The 23,534-nt window shown below is 49.3% G+C and overlaps 1 protein-coding gene across 1 annotated transcript in view; it reads left to right on the top strand.

The window, feature by feature from the left end:
- LOC134968978 (uncharacterized) overlaps positions 1-23,534 on the top strand; it is a 116,941-nt gene that overhangs the window by 72,329 nt on the left and 21,078 nt on the right. The window contains exons 9-12 of the mRNA XM_063944659.1: positions 2,973-3,025; positions 5,215-5,390; positions 6,508-6,902; positions 8,807-8,903. Coding sequence (XP_063800729.1) covers positions 2,973-3,025; positions 5,215-5,390; positions 6,508-6,902; positions 8,807-8,903 — 721 coding nt within the window. The remainder of the gene's footprint in view (positions 1-2,972; positions 3,026-5,214; positions 5,391-6,507; positions 6,903-8,806; positions 8,904-23,534) is intronic.

The raw sequence follows: 23,534 nt of genomic DNA, 5'->3' as shown, positions 1-23,534 counted from the left end.
CAGTGTGGAAATCAGCAATTGATACAGAACTGTCAGCAATGGATGATAACAGTACATGGGCTATGGTTGATTCTGAACATATTCCCAAATTGGCACCTTATATCATTTTCCAACCCATCCATTTGTTACACCTAGTCTACAGACTGCAGTTTCACTTTGTAGGTCCAATGTTTCTCATTCCCTGCTGTATTTTTCTTTACTGATGAATGATTACTATAACTTTGACATACTGTTCAGGAAAGTCATTACTCTTAGTCGCAGGCTAACAATGCCCAATAATGCATAACCAGTCCCTGATGCCCATGTGGAGGAAAGTGAACCCTGTGGCACACTCCAGGCACCAGGAAGAGGTGGCAGCTACCTTGCTTAACTCAATGCCGCAATACCAGAGCTGGACAGTGTAGCTCAATGCAGGGAATTCCTCTGTGATGTGCTATGTATGGAAACTACCTTAGGAGAAGTAGCTTCTTAAATCCATGTGTTACAGACAGTACATGAAATATATTATTGTGACATTGCTGCTAATCATGAATACATTAAAATCGGGAAATAATGACAGTACATATAAACTTGTGTCTCCTTTATTCCCTAACCAATGTACTAGTAATGATGAGCTACTTTTCATGTTCTACAGTACACTGAAACCAAATGTGATCGTCACAATCTCTCAAATGGATACGTTGATTCAACCTGTGTTTCAGGATTGTCAGAGACCCAGATCAGAGGCTCAGAGTCTAATGTGGTGGTAGTGTTCATCAGGGACCCCCACAAGGTGGTTTGGGCTTTGCTGTACCCAAAATGCAGGTTGCAGCCCTATGTCTGGGTTCCCAAGTATGGGGCTGGTATACACTGAAGCTGGTATAGAAATTTGTTGTGAGGTGTATTAACAGGAGACAACTGGCCACAGACAGGGTCAGAGCTGGAAGGGAAGGTCAGGAACAGGTATGGAGTCAGGGAGCAGACACTAGGATGGCAGGAACCAGGAACAGAGCAAAGGGAAGGCAGGAACTTGGAACAGGACGCACAAGCAGAACACTGGGAAGCACTAAGGCTGAACGCTGGAGTGAGGTAATTGAGACTATACTCTGGCACTGTTCAGTGAGGAGACTCCCTTTTCTAAGGCGTGTGCAACAAGTTTCCGTATTTGCAGTGCATAGGTAGAGTAGACACAATCTGGCGTTCTGGTTGTGAACTGTAATCTCAGAGTAAAGTTCTTTTGAAATGTCAAGGCACAGTGCTATATATACGCAGCATGTTCACTTCCTTCACAAACACAATATTGAGCTCAACAGAGGCCCCGGGAGAGCCATGATCTTCTACAACTACAAGAGGGGTCTGCGACAGCTGGAGATATTCACGGCAGGCTTACTGTGATGCGTGTGCACGTACGTGCATATTGTCACGCCCGCAATCCACAGAAACCACTTTAGCGGTCCCGGGGGTGACTATATGCACCATGCCAAGAATAATCGCATTTGTGACAAAATTGCACTAGAGACCCATTCGCAGGTACGATGAAGGTGGCCACATCTGTACTTCGTTTGTAAATATAATACTTTTTGTGCATCCAGAAACTTATTGATATGGAGGAGATTCAAAACTCGCGCCAAATGTGACATCACGTTTGGCATGCCTGTCCCTTTAAATCTAGCACATAGTGGCGAGCACATCCCTATTGGAGCTGTAGCTGCTAATACACAAGAAGCTGAAGCCGGCGGAGGGGAACCAGCCGGGGAGCACAGAATGGGAGTTCGAGACTTCAGCAGCAGGCACCAGGGACTCCCTGACTGCTGCCCTGTTGCCAACCAATGCTGCCAGACCTGGCAAGTGAGAGATGGGTATTGGCACTCTGTAACAGACTCCTATGCACTTTTGCATTTGGCAGAGGGGTCTTCGGAGAAAGGAGAATATGGGTCCATCTTGATCTGCAGGGGCAAACACAGGGTATCTAGAGGGGGGTTTCCAAATGTTTGATTTTAGAGTGAGTTTTCCAGCCCATGAAGAGGGTATAGTTGAACCAGTGGCAGTGCCTACCCTTTTGGACAAGGGGTACTGGCCATGCTACAGTCTAGAGACAGTCCTGGTGCCTGTGCAGTAGATTTGGAAAAATCCACCTCTGGTTAGCACATAACATGTTATAGTCTGCCTTATTCAAAGTGCAGTGTATGTAATACTAAAGACATATGCAAGGTTAGTGATCACAGGAAGCCATTAGATGCTGCGATAGGGCGAGTCAGCCTGAGCTGAATGTTTTTTCCCCAGAAGTTGGCCCCATTTCACAATCTAAGTACCCCAATCTCTGGAGCATTGGCACAAGTACCGGAGTCTTAGGAAGTGGCATAAGAACCTAGCACTGGCCCTGACATATATGTACATATTGATATCCTTGTACACTTGATAACATTTGTGATATATAATTAATAATCAACAGTATAGTTGGTCTCTAGTATAGACCAGGTAGAGAATGGGTGTTCAGGGCAACTGGAGCCCCCCTCCCCCCTGCATTTACCTATGATGTGGGCTTGGAAGACCATTTATGCACCTTATACAGTTGATAGTGTATGTAATATAGCATTAGTAATTAACAGTAATGATGTAGGTTGGAAATAGCATTTGAGCATACTGTTGAAAAAAACCAAGGCTTAATGCAATGTGCATCCAGTGCTCTTCATGACTTATCTCCATATTACTGTAGGTAATGCAGATCTCTGAACTTCACAATCAGTGTTGTCGCCAATAATTTACTAAACACAGCCTGTTTGTTGTATAACATTGTGTGTGATTCTCTGAATTTTATTACCAGATAGGTTACAGGTAATTTTCAGTGTGCGGAAGGGAATTTAGGGGTGGGGATTTGCACCCCCCTCCTCTCTGTCTGTTGTTTGTCTGTGACCCCTCCCCCTTCCAGCACCTGATATATAATTATCTCCAGGTATGATTGAGCAACTGCCAAATTGTTTATCTCTTTACAGGTACCAGTCAGTAATGCGATGTGTCATTGTAGTGGTTGGACCCAGCAAATTAGGTATGTTCTGTTATATTTTATATCCCATCGACTATAAGCTCAATAACACAGCCATTAAACCTCTGAGTTAGCATTACAAAATACAAAAGTCATTCACAAAGTTCTGTACTTTATAATCCTTCACATTGGACGGCAGCTGATAACGATGAGGAGGTAGCTGATAATGATGAAGGGCTGCAGCATGTAAGCGTAGTGGAGCATAGGAAATACCTCCCAAGATTATACAATCCGCTCTGGGCTACGCAGCTTTTATACTGTATATGACTTGGCCAGCACCACATTTTATTATATTGGAAGAGAAAACCACTGTATTCAAATCCAAATTTCACCACAGTAGAAGTAAATCAATGGGGGAGGAGAGGACCAACCAATATGTTGTTATCTACCCCGTTTAGATTTTAAAAACATTAAGAAATGTGTAGAGTAAAAATCACTTTATTAAACCTCTGTATAAATGGTATTTGGTAATGCGCTCATGTTGAAAGGATTTTTTATCTGCTAGGGGACAAAAAACACCAACAGGAATCCTGAGAATGACTAATGTCTACATCAGACTAAGCGAATTGATTATTACCATCGCATTTCACCCTGTGGTTACTTCAAGCTTGTCTGATGCCTAAAAAGAAGAAAAAGTATTCCTGGTGCCAATTAAATATCCAGCGTTATTGACAGAATTGCCGCAGCTTTCCAATAAACAGGGAATACTTAACCCTTTTTAGAAAACACCAGAACATTGAAACAGAAAAGCACTTGCAAGCTGTATACATACTGTATTTTAAAAAACTTTTTTTCATTATTTTTATTTATTTATTTATTTAATCCAAACTAAAATCAATTATAACAGTGCAGGATACAATTGTATTAACAGGATTTACACACTTCAGCTGAAAATACTTTTAGGTGAGTTTTTGGCTTACAGCAGGGGTGGGGAACCTTTTTTCTATCAAGGGCCATTTGGATATTTATAAAATCCTTTGGGGGCCATACAAAAATGATCAACTTAAAAATGAGCCTTCCCCCAGTAGATATGCCCACAGAAGATATGCCCCAGTAGATATGCCCCCAGTCAGTAGTTATGCCCCCAGTCAGTAGTTATGCCCCCAGTAGATATAACCCCAGTCAGTTGTTATGCCCCAGTAGATATGCTCCCAGTAAGTATGCTCCCAGTCACTTGTTATGCCACATTAGATATGCCCAGTCACTTGTTATGCCCCATTAGATATGCCACCAGTCAGTTGTTATGCCCCATTAGATATGCCCCCTAGTAGCGAAGCTTACACACACACATTAAAAGAAAAAAAACCACAATACTCACCAGCCCCGCTCCTGCTTCTGGACCGTTGCCCTCCACCTGGCCAATCGCTCCTCAGAACTATGGGAGAGAAGTCATGACATCTCTCCCATAACACTGCACAGCAGCACACGCACACTGCCAGAGCTGGAAGCCGGCGCTCAGGAGTCAGCTCCTGCCTCCGGCTGCTACTGAGGGTAAGAAGCCAGGCGCCCACTAGTAACAAAATCTCAGCGGGCGCCCGGCTAGGTGAGCCTGGCCGGGCCAGATCAAGTGGCTCTGCGGGCCTTATACGGTTTATAGAGACCACTATCACTTGATATAATGTTTCTTTATATATCCTCTATGTATTCTCTAGTCCAGAGATTTTCAACCTTTTACAACTCACGGCACACTGAACAAGATTTAAATATTGCCAAGGCACATTCAAATATAATGGTGATGATTGGTGCAGTTGCGTGTCCTAGGATGTCATGTCGCAGCTTCTCCATAGGTAATGCCTGAACCACATCTGAGAAAGCCAGAAGAGCCCAACACTGCCCGGGCCCAAAATTAGAACTGGCTCTGCAACCACTAAACCCACCAGTATTGATCGTTCCAGGGCCTCAGTAGCGGCAAAACACTGACGGGCCTGGCGCTGCTTCTATGGCGGCACACCTGGAGACTGCTTAGGGCACACTAGTGTGCCACGGCACAGTGGTTGAAAAACACTGCTCTAGTCTCTTGTGAGCCAAAAAACACCTGTTCTATTCCAAATCTGTATTACAATCAATTTTCTGTTAGTAAAATTCATCTCTCTACAAGCTCTGATACATCAGCTCCATTGTCAGCAACTGTCAGTTATGTATAACAGGTCATTGTGAAGATTATTTGTTAACACTTTCCTCTCCCCGCCCAGTAAACACCATACTGACATGCCACGAGAACACCATGACTTTAATCATTGAAGAGTCACCTGATAATGGACTCTATGAAAACCACTTCCGCCTGAATGATCCCATATGTCTGGTTACCTCAAACAGTACCCACCTCATAGCAAGTGTTGGATACAATTCCTGCGGAACAGAGATCGAGGTATTAATGTGGTAGACTTCCATTATTAACCATACTTACGTTATTGCCAAAGCCAACAATATTTATGATTATAAAAGTGATGCTCAGAGTTGAAAAATTTGTCAAAATCACTTTTTTAGTTACAACAGCAAAAATTATTTGCTATCAAATGTATCAATTTGTTTCTGATTTCTTATGTGTTTAAAATTTATACCTCAGAGTGATCCCCACTCCTGCTGTACAATCTACAGAAGCCTCCTGTGAGACTTCTAGCTTTACACCTCACCGCTCTCCTGCTGTGCTGTCTGCAGAGAGCCTGCCTGGGAGACAGTTTCCTTTATACCTCACCACTCTTCTGCTGTGCTGTCTGCAGAGAGCCTGCCTGGGAGAGAGCTTCCTTTATACCTCACCGCTCTCCTGCTGTGCTGTCTGCAGAGAGTCTGCCTGGGAGACATCTTCCTTTATACCTCATCGCTCTCCTGCTGTGCTGTCTGCAGAGAGTCTGCCTGGGAGAGAGCTTCCTCTATACCTCACCACTCTCCTTCTGTGCTGTCTGCAGAGAGTCTGCCTTGGAGAGAGCTTCCTTTATACCTCACCGCTCTCCTGCTGTGCTGTCTGCATAGTGTCTGCCAGGGAGAGATCTTCCTATAAACCTTACAGCTCTCCTGCTGTGCTGTCTGCAGAGAGTCTGCCTAGGAGAGATCTTCCTTTATACCTCACTGCTCTCCTGCTGTGCTGTCTGCAGAGAGTCTGCCTGGGGGAGAGCTTCCTTTATATCTCACTCATAGCTCTCCTGCTGTGCTTTCTGCAGAGAGTCGACCTGGGAGAGAGCTTCCTTTATACCTCACCGCTCTCCTGCTGTGCTGTCTGCAGAGAGTCTGCTGGGAGAGGGCTTCCTTTATACCTCACCGCTCTCCTGCTGGGCTGTCTGCAGAGAGTCTGCCTGGGAGAGAGTTTCTTTTAGGCCTATACTTCACAGCTTTCCTGGTGTGCGGTCAGCGGAAACACTGCCAGGAGAAAGCTTAATGCATTACCTGAGCTTTGAGTAAAACACCCTGCCCCAAGTGAAGAATGCTGCACTGATATTCTATATGTAACAACTAAATATGTTTCTCCTTTGTTTCTCATTTTCCTCCAGGAAACAGAACATAACATTGTATTTAAAAACCAGGTCACCTCCTTCGCCAACACCTCTAGTGTCATTACAAGGAGACATGGGGTCTCAATCCCCTTTAACTGCTCCTTTCCCAAAAAGACCAGGTTATCTGCTTCCTTCCTCGCCCACAAATCAGACTACATGTTCTCTGAGGCCGGCTTTGGCAATTTCACCTATAAGTTCCAGTTCTATACAGATGACCTGTTTGTAGAGGTGGAAACACATTATCCCCTGGAGGTCACATTGCGTGATCCACTCTACATGGAGATTCAGGTGTCTTCTGCTGTACCCAATGTCCAGTTATTTGTGGAGTCCTGCAAGGCCACGCCGCATGATAATCCCAATGATCCCGTCTTCTACGATATAATAAAAAACGGGTAAATGTATTATTCAGTTACTACCATAGGTATCATTTATTGCCAAATATGGACTTTGCTTTATTCACTGAACTGAGATAAAGGGACGGAAAGGGAGTCATTTTAATGATATTTGTTACATTTCAGAAGGGCACACAGCCATTTTCATTCAACCAAAAACACTTGAATTTTGCTCTAGTTCTGTGCCATATAAAAACAATTTTCAGTGAAAAAGAAAAAAAATCATTTTTTTTTGTGAAGGGGATGATTGTATTCAGAGCCGGTGCTAGGGTGTACAGAGCACCCCAGCAAACTGTAAATTTGCTCCTTACAATACTTCACAAAGGAGGGGGTGGGGGGGAACAATAGCTGGGACAGAACACAGAGGGGGAAGGAAAAGTGACAGCACATAGCGGGGGGTGACACCATGACTGGGACAGGACACAGTGGGGGGGGAGGTGAAATAGGGACAGAACATGGGGTGTGGTTGATACAATAGCTGAGACAGAACGGGGGGGCGGTGTTTGGAACATTGATAGAGCACAGAATCCACTGAAGACACAGTCTCAGTGGTCATGCTAACCACTGCGCCCCCGTGCCCTCCCCCAGCCCAGTGATCTGAAGTGCTGCACAGCTCAAAGCTGCGTCCACCCTCTCTGGATGCTTGAGTTACTGACTCCGGCGCTGCCTGACTCACTGTGGCCCAAGAGAGCGCGCTTCTTCTTATGCGCTGCTGATGAGGGATTTTTGGGGCTTCGTGACAGCCGTCGAGGTGCAAGGCATGGGTGGCCGCAGCAGCAATATGAGGCTTAAGGGGGCAGAGCTTACCGGCATACCGCAATCTCCAGGAGGAAAGTAGAGGGGAGGGCTTGCTGAAACCTGGGCTGCTCCACTGTAGTTTCAGATCAGTCTCAGTCATGCAGGGATCCGTACAGCAGCAGGGATGCAGAGCAGGGAGAGCGCCTCTCCAACCTGGCTCCTACCTGCTCTACATCCCTTTGCTGAGCGGGTAGCACCGGGCTTGGTTGTATTGTGCCAGGTGGTTGGTCTTTGAAGTGGCAGTTTCACATATGCACAATGGATTCTCCATGTCAGTGGGCCTAATTCAGGTCCCAATGTAGCTGCGGATCATGCCGCAAAGTACAGATGATCATGTACAGTACAGGTCTGTAACGTTGGGCACAGATCAGCAGTAGACTGTCAGTGATTGAAAGTCTGCTGCCTTTTAGGGGGGGGGGGGGTACGGCGATGATCTCCATTTCCCAAAACAGAGGCGTGTCGCCTTCGTCGTTTGGGAGTGACAAGGCCAGGATCTCTGTCTGAAGAAGGAGATTTCCTGGCCTCTTTGTAGTATCAGTGGCTGCCAGCTTGTGCGACCTCTTTGGGTCACGTAGACGGTCGATGGTGTCGAAGGTGATCCGGGATGCAGAACTCATCATTAATACAAGCAGGAGGCATGATGCATCCAGCTGCATTACCATATTAGTGTTACCGCTGCTGCTTCCATGCAAGTAGCAGCTACAGCATCTCCAGCCACATCTGAATCAGGCCCAGTAAGCAGAGGTACCATATAAAAGCAGTGCTGTGACGGCTGCTGCCCCTGGGTTGCAGCACCATCCAAGGTGTGCAGGGGCGGGCTGGCCAGGACATATGAACATACATGTGAAGTTGTATGTAACATATGTCCTGGCTTCCTTGCCCGGGAATCAGCAAGCATGGGACTCCTGTGAAACCAGCCAATGGGAGTCTGGGGGAGGGCTAATTGACAATTGGCAGACCGAGCAGTTAGTTCAGCAGAGTGTAGAGGCGCATATTGAAATATACTGGACCTAGCAGTGAAAGCCAGCGTCCAGTATACTTTGTAATAAGGTCCAAAGATTATTCTTAGTTGCAGTATTGTGTTGGTTACTTTATTCTTGTTGCAGGTGCATAAATGATGACACTTTAATGACTTATCCGGGAACAAGGACACAGTACAGATTCGCAGTGGAGGCATTTGCATTTATTGGAAGCTATGAAGAAGTGAGTACATTTCTAGTTGTAGGACATCTAGGAGCTCATTTCATACTTGACACTCTCCATGAGGGAGAAAATGCTCTGTTCCTGGACTTTCCTGGTAATGTATGATTGCCATCACCTGTGGTGAAACACCTTTCTTATCAATTAACTAGCTCACCACAGGTGATAACAGTCCTGCATTACCAGGAAAGTCCAGGAACAGAGAATTTTCTCCCTCATGGAGAGGGTCAGGTAGGCAAGTATGGCTCATTTTGAGTTGGGAACAAAGCAAAAACGAGCAAGTAGATTTGCACCTGGAACAAACCATGCTGCAACACAAGAGGTACACATACATTTATGATATTTGCATGCAGGGTAAATACTTTCTGCTTTTGCATGCAGCCCACAAATGCTGGTCAACTTGTATTATTACACTGCAATTTAGATTTGTGTTTGGACACACCCCTTTCCGCATCTAATACCCCTTTCACACCGCAGCTATAACCCATTAAATTGCCGTTTTTTTAAGCCTTCCAAAACGGTTCTAGCTGCGGTGTGAAAGGGACACTTTGAATTTACTGGTTACAGATTACTGGTATTTTAAAACGGTCAAAAAGCAGGGTCCTACACGGTTCAGACCATAGTTGCCGACTTCTGGGCTGCTCTCTCCGGGAGAGAGCAGCCCGTCGCCTCAGCAGGGGGGGCGGGCAGTGAGGTGACGTGACAGGGGGCGGGCCAGAGGCGGACCAGAGGTGGAACGGGGCATGGCTTCTGGTCCGCGTCATTTAAGCCACGACCCCCGCTGTGTAATGCCGCAATTACCGGCATTATACAGCAGGGGGCGTGGTTACGATGACGCGATTCAACAAGAATCGCGTCATCGCCTGCCCGGACCGCCCACTTTACTCGATAAGTGGGCGACGGGCAGGGGGTGACCCGCGGATATCGGGAGACTTGCCTGCTCTTCCGGGGGGCCGGAAGGGTCACCCGTTTTTCGGGAGCCTCCCGGCCATTCCGGGAGGGTAGGCAAGTATGGTTCAGACCCGTTTCATTGTGCAATGTGTAAGGCTCTGAAATGGTATTTCCAAACCACAGAAGGTGATAGGCTGTCTCCATGCGTGATGTCACCAGGCAGAAGCAGGAAATAAACTGGAGGAAACACATGAAAGTGAAGAAGCATTTTTTTTTATACAGAATACAGTTTAAAATGGCAAATTGGAGTGATGAGGAGGTTAGGGAGCTGCTTAGGATGAGAGGGGAGAAGGTGATATGTAGACAAATCACTGGGACAGTGAAGGATGCTGTAATCTACAAAAACATGGTAAAGATGCTTGAAGCTGCTGGGTTCCATCGTACGACTAGCCAAATTATAAATAATTAATTAATAATTATTAATAATGTGTGAGCCAGAAAAGTCCATTTAAAATGACAACCACTGTTTTCTATGGGAGAAACGGGTTCAGTGTGACCAAAAACGCCGGCCTTGGATGCGGGGGACAGCCTCGGGCTTCACCCCTGGCCCTTGGGTGGCTGGAGGGGGGGACCCCTTGATTTAAGGGGTCCCCACTCCTCCAGGGTACCCCGGCCAGGGGTGACTAGTTAGTGATTTAATGCCAGGGCCGCAGGGACCTATATAAAAGTGTCCCCCGGCTCTGGCATTATCTCTCTGACTAGTGGAGCCCGGTGCTGGTGTTAAAAATACGGGGGACCCCTACGCTTTTTGTCCCCCGTATTTTGGGCACCAGGACCAGGCGCAGAGCCCGGTGCTGGTTGATCAAATATGGGGGAACCCCTGTCAATTTTTCCCCCATATTTTTTCAACCAGGACCGGCTCAAAGAGCCTGAGGCTGGTTTTGCTTAGGAGGGGGGACCCCACGCAATTTTTTTTCTGATTTTTAACACTTTCTCACCCCTTCCCACTGATAAACATGCACGGATCTCACTAATCCGTGCATGCCTATCAGAACACGGTAAAAAAAAAATATTTTAAACCTACCGGTAAATCTTCTTCTCCTAGTCCGTAGAGGATGCTGGGGACTCCGTAAGGACCATGGGGTATAGACGGCTCCGCAGGAGACATGGGCACTGTAAAGCTTTAGAATGGGTGTGCACTGGCTCCTCCCTCTATGCACCTCCTCCAGACCTCAGTTAGGACTGTGCCTAGAGGAGACTGACAGTACGAGGAAAAGGATTTTGTTATCTACGGGCGAGATACACACCAGCCCACACCATACACACCGTACAACATGGTATACAATAACCAGTTAACAGTATGAACAAAAACAGCATCAGCCAGAGGCCGATCTCAACTGTAACTTAACCCTTAAGTATGCAATAACTATTTACAAGTCTTGCAGAATGTTTCCGCACTGGGACGGGCGCCCAGCATGCTCTACGGACTAGGAGAAAAAGATTTACCGGTAGGTTTAAAGTCTTATTTTCTCTTACGTCCTAGAGGATGCTGGGGACTCCGTAAGGTCCATGGGGTTTATACCAAAGCTCTAGAACGGGCGGGAGAATGCGGATGACTCTGCAGCACCGACTGAGCAAACACGAGGTCCTCATCAGCCAGGTTATCAACTTGTAGCACTTAGCAAAAGTGTTTGACCCCGACCAAGTAGCTGCTCGGCAAAGCTGTAATGCCGAGACGCCCCAAGAAGAGCCCACCTTCCTAGTGGAATGGGCCTTTACTGAATTTGGTACCGGCAGTCCAGCCGTAGAATGAGCCTGCTGAATCGAGTAACAGATCCAGCGAGCAATAGTCTGCTTAGATGCATGAGTGCCAACCTTGTTGGCTGCATATTGGAAAACAGTGCATCTGTTTTCCTAACTGTAGCCGTTCTGGCTAACTAAATCTTTAAGGCCCTGACTACATCAAGGGACTTGGAATTCTCCAAGGATCCCGTAGCCACAGGGACCACAATAGGTTGGTTTATATGAAATGACGAACCCACTTTAGGCAGAAATTGAGGACGAGTCCTCAACTCTGCTCGATCCGCATGGAAATCAGATAGGGGCTCTTGAAAGACAAGGCCACCAACTCGGACACCCGCCTCGCAGATGCCAAGGCCAATAACATGATCACTTTCCAAGTGAGAAACTTCAATTCAACTGTTTGAAGCGGTTCAAACCAGTGTGACCAGAAGCGTAACTAGGGTTTTTGGAGCCCAGGGCAAGGTTAGGAATGGCACCCCCCCCCCCCCCCACACACACACACACACACACACACACACACACACACACACACACACACCCCACACCACCACCTAAAAAAGAAAAAAAAAGAAGGAAAGAAAAGCCTCAGAAACAAATCGACAAATTGTGTGCGCACGCTGGGGGGAAATGGGCGTGGTCACATACCAGAAGGGGCGTGGTAACTGAAAATGGGGCGTGAAAACATGACAAGCCACCTGTTTCACGTCACACTGGGAACATTATTTTCAATTAAACATGCACCTTACCTGTGTGATGGTTTCTCACAATATGGAACCTCTGAAGAACTGTATCCTCTGAGGCAGATGGCGTCTTCAGTCTGTATTCACTATTCATGTAGGAGATCCGATCGTCCGGAAGATGCCTGTTTGTGTAGGAATATTAACAAGGTCGGTATCATGCAACAGTGGTTCAACAAGACTCACATACTGTCCCCTGTGTTACATCCTGCCCCCTGCATCTCTCAGCCACACCATCCTCTCCCTCTCGTGTCATCTCTTAGTCACACCATCACCACCCCCTGCATCATCTCTCAGCCACACCATCACCTCCCCCTGCGTCACTACTCAGCACACAATCACCTCCCCCTGCGTCGTCACTCAGCACACCATCACCTCCCCCTGCGTCGTCACTCAGCACACCATCACCTCCCCCTGTGTCGTCACTCAGCACACCATCACCTCCCCCTGCATCATCATTCAGCACATTATCACCTCCCCCTGCGTTGTCATTCAGCACACCATCACCTCTCACTGCGTCGTCATTCAGCACACGCTATCGCACTCTGTGTCTCTGTGTGTGTTCCATGCGCTGGGAGCCCATGCTGCTGCTTTCAGGGAGACTGCACCGCACCTGAGCGCCCTGTGCTTGCATTCTGACAGAGAGGGCGGGATGTATTAACATACATTGCCACCAATCGCCGCCTACCGCAGCGATGCTAACATTTACGATTAACATTGCAATGCAGTAGACCAGTGGTTCTCAAACTCTGTCCTCAGGACCCCACACGGTTCACGTTTTCCATGTCACCCAGCAGGTGCACTGTGTATCACCAACTGTCACATTTTAAAAATGTACAGGTGACCTGCAAAACATGAACCGTGTGGGGTCCTGAGGACCGAGTTTGAGAACCTGTGCAGTAGACGAACCCCCCCTGTGATGTTAAATGGAGATACTCACACTGCTGGCGGGGAGGGGGCATGGAGACACACTGCTGGCGGGGAGGGGGCATGGAGACACACACTGCTGTTGGGGGGGCATGGAGACACACGCTGCTGATGGGGGGAGGGGGACATGGAGATACACACTGCTGATGGGGGGGGCATGGAGACAGACACATACACACACTGCTGATGGGGGGCATGGCGACACACACTGCTGATGGGGAGAGGGGCATGGAGCAGTGGTGCAAGTAACAAAAATGTGTTACAGGTACTGCCATATGGGGCGTGGCCAATTAAACTGTGGGCGTGATACACACAGTGTCGGACTGGGGCATGAAGGGCCCACCGGTGGAATGCAGTGGTAGGGGCCCATGTTTAGGGGTGTGGCCAATCTCTAGAGGGGTTGTACCCAGCCACCACATTGGTTTGCCTAACCATTTTGCAAGTGTTGGTCCCCTAAATAAATATATACAGTAAATACTGTAGTGCATGCAAGATAATGTACTAGATTAGTAACAGCACAGTCTGGAAACTGATCCCTAGAGGAGGGGGTGGGCCCCCAGGCAGTAGGGCCCACCGGTGGTTTCCCCTGTACCCCTGTGGGCCAGTCCAACCCTGGATACACATATGGGGAAGGGGCAGATACACATATGACCCCCACAGTGCCAGATACACGTTGCCCCACAGTGCCAGATACACGTTGCCCCACAGTGCCAGATACACGAATGCCCCACAGTGCCAGATACACAAATGCCCCACAGTGCCAGATACACGAATGCCCCCCACAGTGCCAGATATACATTGCCCCCCACAGTGCCAGCTATACATTGCCCACAACAGTGCCAGATATACATTGCCCACAACAGTGCCAGATATACATTGCCCCCCACAGTGCCAGGTATACATTGCCCCCCACAGTGCCAGATATACATTGCCCACCACAGTGCCAGGTATACATTGCCCCCCACAGTGCCAGGTATACATTGCCCCCCACAGTGCCAGATATACATTGCCCCCTACAGTGCCAGATATACATTGCCCCCCACAGTGCCAGGTATACATTGCCCCCCAAAGTGCCAGGTATACATTGCCCCCCACAGTGCCAGGTATACATTGCCCCCCACAGTGCCAGGTATTCGTGAAGCAGCAGCAGAATCCCCCCCCCCCTTCCCTTCCCCTGCTCACCGCTGCTGCTGACTTGTGTGAGGGGAGGAGAGCGCAGCCTGCGGCTCTCCTTCCCCTCAGTCTCCGGCGGGTGAGTTCAATATTCAGCGCCGATCCGTGAGCCAATCAAAGCTCCGCGAGCTCTGATTGGCTCACGGGCGGCGCTGATTTGAACGAAAACACTCTCCTCCCCTCACATCAGCGGTAGCAAGCGATGAGGGGGGGTAGGGGGGCATGGAGACACATACACACTGTGGATGGGGGGTAGGGGGGCATGGAGACACATATACACTGCTGATGGGGAGTAGGGGGCATGGAGACACACACACTGCATGATGGGGGGTAGGGGGCATGGAGACACACACACACTGCTGATGGGGGGTAGGGGGCATGGAGACACATACACACTGTGGATGGGGGGTAGGGGGGCATGGAGACACATACACACTGCTGATGGGGAGTAGGGGGCATGGAGACACACACACTGCATGATGGGGGGTAGGGGGCATGGAGACACACACACACTGCTGATGGGGGGTAGGGGGCATGGAGACACATACACACTGCGGATGGGGGGTAGGGGGGCATGGAGACACATACACACTGCTGATGGGGAGTAGGGGGCATGGAGACACACACACACTACTGATGGGGGGTAGTGGACATGGAGACACACACACACTGCTGATGGGGGGTAGGGGGGCATGGAGACACATACACACTGCGGATGGGGGGTAGGGGGGCATGGAGACACATACACACTGCTGATGGGGGGTAGGGGGCATGGAGACACATACACACTGCGGATGGGGGGTAGGGGGCATGGAGACACATACACACTGCTGATGGGGAGTAGGGGGCATGGAGACACACACACACTGCTGATGGGGGGTAGGGGGCATGGAGACACACACACACTGCTGATGGGGTGTAGGGGAGCAGGGTGGCATGGAGACACACACACACTGCTGATGGGGGGTAGGGGGCATGGAGACACACACACACTGCTGATGGGGGGTAGTGGAGCAGGGGGGCATGAAGACACACACACACTGCTGATGGGGGGTAGGGGGGCATGGAGACACTCTGGTGTGGGGAGGGGGACATGGAGACACACACACACTGCTGATGGGAGGGGGGCATGGAGACACTCAGGGACACACACACACACACACACACTGAGGTGCCCTCACCTTGATGAATTGCAGCCTCCAGCAGCTCCTCCCTCCTCTTCCACTTCCAGCCAGGCCCCAGGAGAAGAGCAGCAGAGCTGCAGAAGATCCTGATGTAGCCCCGCCCCCTGCTCGGGTCAGATGAGCATGTGCTGGGCTCAGCACATGCTCTTCTGACCCCAATGTCACATGTTACTCTCTGCTGCTGCTGCTGAGCTGCTGCTGCTCCTCGTTCTCACACAGCAGGCTCCTGGCGGCAGCAGCAGCATGTTAATGGAGGCGGGGGTGGGCGAGCAGGTACAATGCTCTGGCCGGCGGCGCCCCCTTCTGCTGGGCCTGCCACAGCGCCCAGGGCACGTGCCCTGCTCGACCCCCCCTAGTTACGCCTCTGAGTGTGACTCAAGCAGGGCCGGCGCCACCACTAGGCAGCTTTAGGCAGCTGCCTATGGGCGGCTGCCACTGGAGGGCGTCGCTGCACGCTACCGATGAATGCTTCCTTTATTTCATTAGCTGAGCGGCTCCTCTTCCTTAAGAGACGAGGAGCAGGGATGTCACGGCCGTTTAACTGTAACCAGCTAGCACAGTAAGTGTAACCCATCGGTTTTATGCACATAAAGTAAGCAGCATGGTGGTGATAAGCAAGTTCTCTGTACAGTTGAATTACACCACTGTCTGATCCTCTCTCTGCAATCCCCCCCTCCACCCCTCTCTCCCTGCGATAGCATCCGCATAAATCCCCCCCCCCCCCCCCCCCCGCCTTTTCCACCCTTCATGGTCGCAACATGTATACACGGCAATCACTGTGAGGCACCTGCACAAGGGGTCGCCTCTGCTGCACACACCCTGGGTAGAGTACCTGCCGCCGGAGGCGTAATGTTGATGGGTCAGGCTGGGCAAGTGACCTCAGTGGCAGTGCAAGGGGGAGGGGGGGAGCACATGTACGGAGACGGTGAGGCTACTACAGGATGGAGATCATGACATGAGACTGGCTCTGCTGTACCGTATATATTTTATCAGGACAGGAGCTACTGCTGCCCTTCGGGTGGGTCGGCTGCTTCAGTGAGTGAGTAACCTGATCTCTCCCTGTTTGCAGATCGCATGCTGGGAGTGAGGGACAGGCTGCAAAGTACTTGCCACTTTATAAGTGTATTCAAACACTTTTAAAGACACTTGTATATTGACAAGTAGTTGCAGACTGTCCCTCACTCCCAGCACGAGTTAGACCTCACAGACAGGGAGAAAGGGGTCCAGTCGCTATCTCTACCAACAATGTACACCAATGGGGGACCTATATTTTGTAATGATTGCTGTGTGCTGCACCCTTTGTTTTGTAATTAATGGTGGCAGGTCTCCCACTCCCTCAGGAGTTGGGACCCATGCTATGTAGCATATAATACATTTGTCCATCCATCCTATTTCCTCCCCTCTCCATGTTTCTCTCCATATTGCATTCTGCACACCCCTCCCCTTTGTCAGCCCCGGCAACAAGGTACCAAGGGACCCTGAGTCTTGGAATGGTCCAAAATGTTTAGGGGTCCCTAGGTGCCAGTAACAACATGTATTACCAGCGCCAGGTGTGTAAAAATGTTTATTTAAATGTTTTTCGCTGTGCCACAGCCCCACACCATCTCTGGCGGCTACGGTGATGCATGTGTTAACGCCTTGCAAGCTGCACTAGCGGGCGGTTTGTAGGAGGCCGCTGCAGCCGGGACTTAGCCCCTGAACTGCAGTGCTATGTGTGAGAGCAGAGCTGCCTGCAAGGGGCCCAGGACCACCGCCTCCCAACGCAGCGATTCGACAGCACTGCAGGCAGACAATCAGGTTTACCCCAGTGTGCTGAACGAGAGAAATTGAGTTGCTACATACTGGTGAGACCGGTATAGACATCTACCATTGTTACAATACAGTGCGGTGGCAAAAAGTTTAATTGCACCAATTGGCGCTTGGTGCACTGTGAAATGTCGGGTCCAGAGGATGTGGGCTGTATAATGGGAACCAGTAGCTCTGGGATACCAGGGAAGGCAGCATTGAGTAGACACAGCAAGCTGAGCACTGGACCGTGTTCCACAGCTGCAGTGACACCTGATGCACCATTAAATAGACACAAATATACAGTATAAAGGGCATGCTGACGTGCAGCTCTGGCGCTTCTCTGTCCCTGCCTCTTGGGATCCCGCTGCGGCCACCTAGAAGTAGCTGAGCAACCACCGCTGCACTGCCAGATGATTGCCAGCTGCCACACATCAGCACATCATCTATAGGTGCTCTGGGGAAGGCGTGCATGGGTGGGAGTGCTGGGTTGAGATAGGGGACCTCGGAGACAACAGTATACTTGGTCCCATTATTCCGGTCACTGGCGCTGCTTTTTATCTAAATGGCAGAGGTCCATCACCTAGTGGAATGCTGCTGCACTATGGCTCCTCCTATAGGTGACAGCTCAGGCAGATCAGTGAGTAACCAGCAGAGCTAACCTGACTGAAGAAAGCAGTGAAGATAGGATTTGACAGCAAGTATTAAGGTAATGTACCCCCTCCCCCCGAGAATGTTGTATACTTTAAGGGGGAATCCAATTAAAGGTGAAGGGTGCAAGTTGCTGTTGCAGTGGCGTTGAAATGCCGGCAGCGGCACTGGATCTCGCACCTCTCATGGCACATTCTCATCCCGCATTAGTACATTTATGCAGGGGCAGTATTCTGTAGCTTTGCCTAGGGTGCCTAGCAACCTTGCACCGGCCCTGACTGGACCACATACTTCCCAGCATCCTCCTGGTCCCAGGGACCATCACTAAAGATTCAGGCTTACACCTATTAGTAAGGGAGTGTCTACAAATATTAATACACTAACATCACATCCTCTTTTCTTTAAAGATAAGCCCTGTACGCTTCAATGCAACAATTAACAATGTTAAAGTAAGAACATCATCTAACACGTTTCAATGAGTCTCTCAGGTCTGCGTATTTCCTTTTTGGGTCTTTCATATACAGTCTGTGTTTCATCGACCATGTTGGACCTTTCTAGAATCGTGGTTTGTTCACCATTATCAGGATCATCATACATGTCAGATGAAGGGTATTCTTCAGTCATGTTGTCTTCATTATGGTTAGGTTGAGATCTTAAATCCACCCGATTTCTTCTTACTTCTGTTCCATGCTCTGTACGTATAGTGTTGAACAGTCAATTGCTTACTGGAAGTAGTACAAGTGGGCTTACGACTTCCCCTCTGGGATGACCATCGACTCCCAGCGGCAACAACAGCAGCGCCAGCAGCAGTAGGCGTTACACGCAAGGATGCATCGGAGGAATCCCAGGCAGGAGAGGACTCGTCAGAATTGCCAGTGACATGGCCTGCAGGACTATTGGCATTCCTGGGGAAGGAGGAAATTGACACTGAGGGAGTTGGTGGGGTGGTTTGCGTGAGCTTGGTTACAAGAGGAAGGGATTTACTGGTCAGTGGACTGCTTCCGCTGTCACCCAAAGTTTTTGAACTTGTCACTGACTTATTATGAATGCGCTGCAGGTGACGTATAAGGGAGGATGTTCCGAGGTGGTTAACGTCCTTACCCCTACTTATTACAGCTTGACAAAGGGAACACACGGCTTGACACCTGTTGTCCGCATTTCTGGTGAAATACCTCCACACCGAAGAGCTGATTTTTTTGGTATTTTCACCTGGCATGTCAACGGCCATATTCCTCCGACGGACAACAGGTGTCTCCCCGGGTGCCTGACTTAAACAAACCACCTCACCATCAGAATCCTGTATATTCAGTATATTGACAAGTAGTTGCAGACTGTCCCTCACTCCCAGCACGAGTTAGACCTCACAGACAGGGAGAAAGGGGTCCAGTCGCTATCTCTACCAACAATGTACACCAATGGGGGACCTATATTTTGTAATGATTGCTGTGTGCTGCACCCTTTGTTTTGTAATTAATGGTGGCAGGTCTCCCACTCCCTCAGGAGTTGGGACCCATGCTATGTAGCATATAATACATTTGTCCATCCATCCTATTTCCTCCCCTCTCCATGTTTCTCTCCATATTGCATTCTGCACACCCCTCCCCTTTGTCAGCCCCGGCAACAAGGTACCAAGGGACCCTGAGTCTTGGAATGGTCCAAAATGTTTAGGGGTCCCTAGGTGCCAGTAACAACATGTATTACCAGCGCCAGGTGTGTAAAAATGTTTATTTAAATGTTTTTCGCTGTGCCACAGCCCCACACCATCTCTGGCGGCTACGGTGATGCATGTGTTAACGCCTTGCAAGCTGCACTAGCGGGCGGTTTGTAGGAGGCCGCTGCAGCCGGGACTTAGCCCCTGAACTGCAGTGCTATGTGTGAGAGCAGAGCTGCCTGCAAGGGGCCCAGGACCACCGCCTCCCAACGCAGCGATTCGACAGCACTGCAGGCAGACAATCAGGTTTACCCCAGTGCGCTGAACGAGAGAAATTGAGTTGCTACATACTGGTGAGACCGGTATAGACATCTACCATTGTTACAATACAGTGCGGTGGCAAAAAGTTTAATTGCACCAATTGGCGCTTGGTGCACTGTGAAATGTCGGGTCCAGAGGATGTGGGCTGTATAATGGGAACCAGTAGCTCTGGGATACCAGGGAAGGCAGCATTGAGTAGACACAGCAAGCTGAGCACTGGACCGTGTTCCACAGCTGCAGTGACACCTGATGCACCATTAAATAGACACAAATATACAGTATAAAGGGCATGCTGACGTGCAGCTCTGGCGCTTCTCTGTCCCTGCCTCTTGGGATCCCGCTGCGGCCACCTAGAAGTAGCTGAGCAACCACCGCTGCACTGCCAGATGATTGCCAGCTGCCACACATCAGCACATCATCTATAGGTGCTCTGGGGAAGGCGTGCATGGGTGGGAGTGCTGGGTTGAGATAGGGGACCTCGGAGACAACAGTATACTTGGTCCCATTATTCCGGTCACTGGCGCTGCTTTTTATCTAAATGGCAGAGGTCCATCACCTAGTGGAATGCTGCTGCACTATGGCTCCTCCTATAGGTGACAGCTCAGGCAGATCAGTGAGTAACCAGCAGAGCTAACCTGACTGAAGAAAGCAGTGAAGATAGGATTTGACAGCAAGTATTAAGGTAATGTACCCCCTCCCCCCGAGAATGTTGTATACTTTAAGGGGGAATCCAATTAAAGGTGAAGGGTGCAAGTTGCTGTTGCAGTGGCGTTGAAATGCCGGCAGCGGCACTGGATCTCGCACCTCTCATGGCACATTCTCATCCCGCATTAGTACATTTATGCAGGGGCAGTATTCTGTAGCTTTGCCTAGGGTGCCTAGCAACCTTGCACCGGCCCTGGACTCAAGGGCCCTCATTCCGAGTTGTTCGCTCGCAAGCTGCTTTTAGCAGCATTGTACACGCTAAGCCGCCGCCTACTGGGAGTGAATCTTAGCTTATCAAAATTGCGAACGAACGATTAGCAGAATTGCGAATAGACACTTCTTAGCAGTTTCTGAGTAGCTCCACACTTACTCGGCATCTGCGATCAGTTCAGGGCTTGTCGTTCCTGGTTTGACGTCACAAACACACCCAGCGTTCGGCCAGACACTCCTCCGTTTCTCCAGCCACTCCCGCGTTTTTCCCAGAAACGGTAGCGTTTTTTCGCACACACCCATAAAACGGCCAGCTTCCGCCCAGAAACACCCACTTCCTGTCAATCCCATTACGATCACCAGAACGAAGAAAAAACCTCGTAATGCCGTGAGTAAAATACCTAACTGCATAGCAAATTTACTTGGTGCAGTCGCACTGCGGACATTGCGCATGCGCATTAGCGACTAATCGCTCCGTTGCGAGAAAAAAATACAGAGCGAACAACTCGGAATGACCCCCATGGAAACTTAACACCACGTTAAGGTCCCATGGTGCCACTGGGGGCACAAAAAGAGGTTGGATGTGCAACACTCCTTTTACCAAAGTCTGGACTTCTGTGAGAGAAGCCAATTCCTTCTGAAAGAATATGGATAAGGCAGAAATCTGCACCTTAATTGAGCCTTACTTTAGGTCCATATCCACTCCTGTCCGTAGAAAATGGAGAAAACGTCCTAGTTGGAAATCCTCAGTTGGAGCATCCTTGGCTTCACACCAAGACACATATATTTTCTCCAGATACGGTGATATTGTATCGCCGTAACATCTTTTCTAGCTTTAATAAGAGTAGGAATGACCTCCTCTGGAATACCCTTTTTAGTTAGGATTTGGTGTTCAACCGCCATGCCATCAAACGCAACCGCGGTAAGTCTTGGAACACGCACGGCCCCTGTAGTAGCAAGTCCTCCCTGCGAGGAAGGGGCCACGGATCTTCTGAGAGCAGTCCCTGAAGATCTGCATACCAGGTCCTTCGAGGCCAATCTGGAACAATGAGTATCGTCTGCACTCTTGTTCGTCTTATGATTCTCAATATTTTTGAGATGAGAGGAAGTGGAGAGAACACATAGACCGACTGAAACACCCACGGAGTCACCAGGGCATCCACCGCCACTGCCTGAGGGTCCCTCGACCTGGAACAATACGTCCGAATCTTCCTGTTGAGGCGTGATGCCATCATGTCTATTTGAGGAAGTCCTCAACGACTTGTCACCTCTGTAAAGACTTCCTGATGAAGTCCCCACTCTCCTGGATGGAGATCGTGTCTGCTGAGGAAGTCTGCTTCCCAGTTGTCCACTCTGGAATGAAGACCGCTGACAGAGCGCTTACATGATTTTCTGCCCAGCGAAGAATCCTGGTGGCTTCTGCCATTTCTGCTCTGTTTTTTTTTTGTTTGTTTTTTTATTTGTCCCGCCCTGGCAGTTCACATGCGCCACGGCCGTGACGTTGTCTGACTGGATCAGAACAGGTAGGTTGTGAAGAAAATTCTCCGCTTGTTTGAGGCCGTTGTAAATGGCCCTCAATTTCAGCACAATGATGTGTAGGCAAGCCTCTTGGCTTGACCATATTCCCTGAAAATTGTTTCCCTGTGTGACTGCTCCCCATCCTCGGAGGCTCGCGTCCGTGGTCACAAGAACCCAATCTTGAAGACCGAACCTGCGATCCTCTAAAAGGTGAGCACTCCGGAGCCACCACAGGAGAGAGACCCTGGCCCGGGGGGACAGGGCAATCTTCCGATGCATGTGCAGGTGGGACCCTGACCACTTCTACAGAAGGTCCCACTGAAAAGTCAGTGTGGAATGGCCTCTTAGGCCGCCACCATCTTTCTTAATACATGAGTGCATTGATGAACTGACACTCTTTTTGGCTTTAACGTGTCTCTGACCATGTTCTGGAGTACTTGGGCTTTTTCTTCTGGGAGAAAGACCTTTTCGTTTTTCTGTGTCCAGAATCATGTCCAAAAACGACAGTCGAGTTGTTGGAACCAACTGCGACTTTGGTAGATTTAGGATCCAGCCGTGTTGTTGTAGTATTCTCAGGGAGAGAGATACGCTTTGTATCAATTTTACCCTTGAACTCGCCTTTATCAGGAGATCGTCCAAGTACGGGATAATTGTGACGCCTTGCTTGTGCAGGAGCACCATCATTTCCACCATTAACTTGTCGGGGCCGTGGAAAACCCAAACGTCAGCGTCTGAAATTGGCAATAACAATCCTGTACAGCGAATATCAGGTATGCCTGATGAGGAGGATAAATGAGGACATGAAGGTATGCATCCTTTATGTCTAGTGACACCATAAACCCCCCCCCCCCCCCCCCCTTCCTTTCCAGGCTGGAGATCACTGCCCGGAGAGATTCCATCTTGAATTTGAACCTTTTCAGATATAGGTTCAGGGATTTTAGATTCATAATGTGCCTGACCAAGCCATCCGGTTTCGGGACCACAAAAAGGCTTTAATAAAAACCCTTCCCCTGTTGTAGAAGGGGAACCTTGATATTCACTTGCTGATGATACAGTTTCTGTATGGCAGCTGCCACTT

Source organism: Pseudophryne corroboree, chromosome 11, assembly GCF_028390025.1.
Source record: "Pseudophryne corroboree isolate aPseCor3 chromosome 11, aPseCor3.hap2, whole genome shotgun sequence".
Lineage (NCBI taxonomy): Eukaryota > Metazoa > Chordata > Amphibia > Anura > Myobatrachidae > Pseudophryne > Pseudophryne corroboree.
Note: the sequence above shows the minus strand (reverse complement) of the source record. Positions and strands in the feature narration are given on the sequence as shown.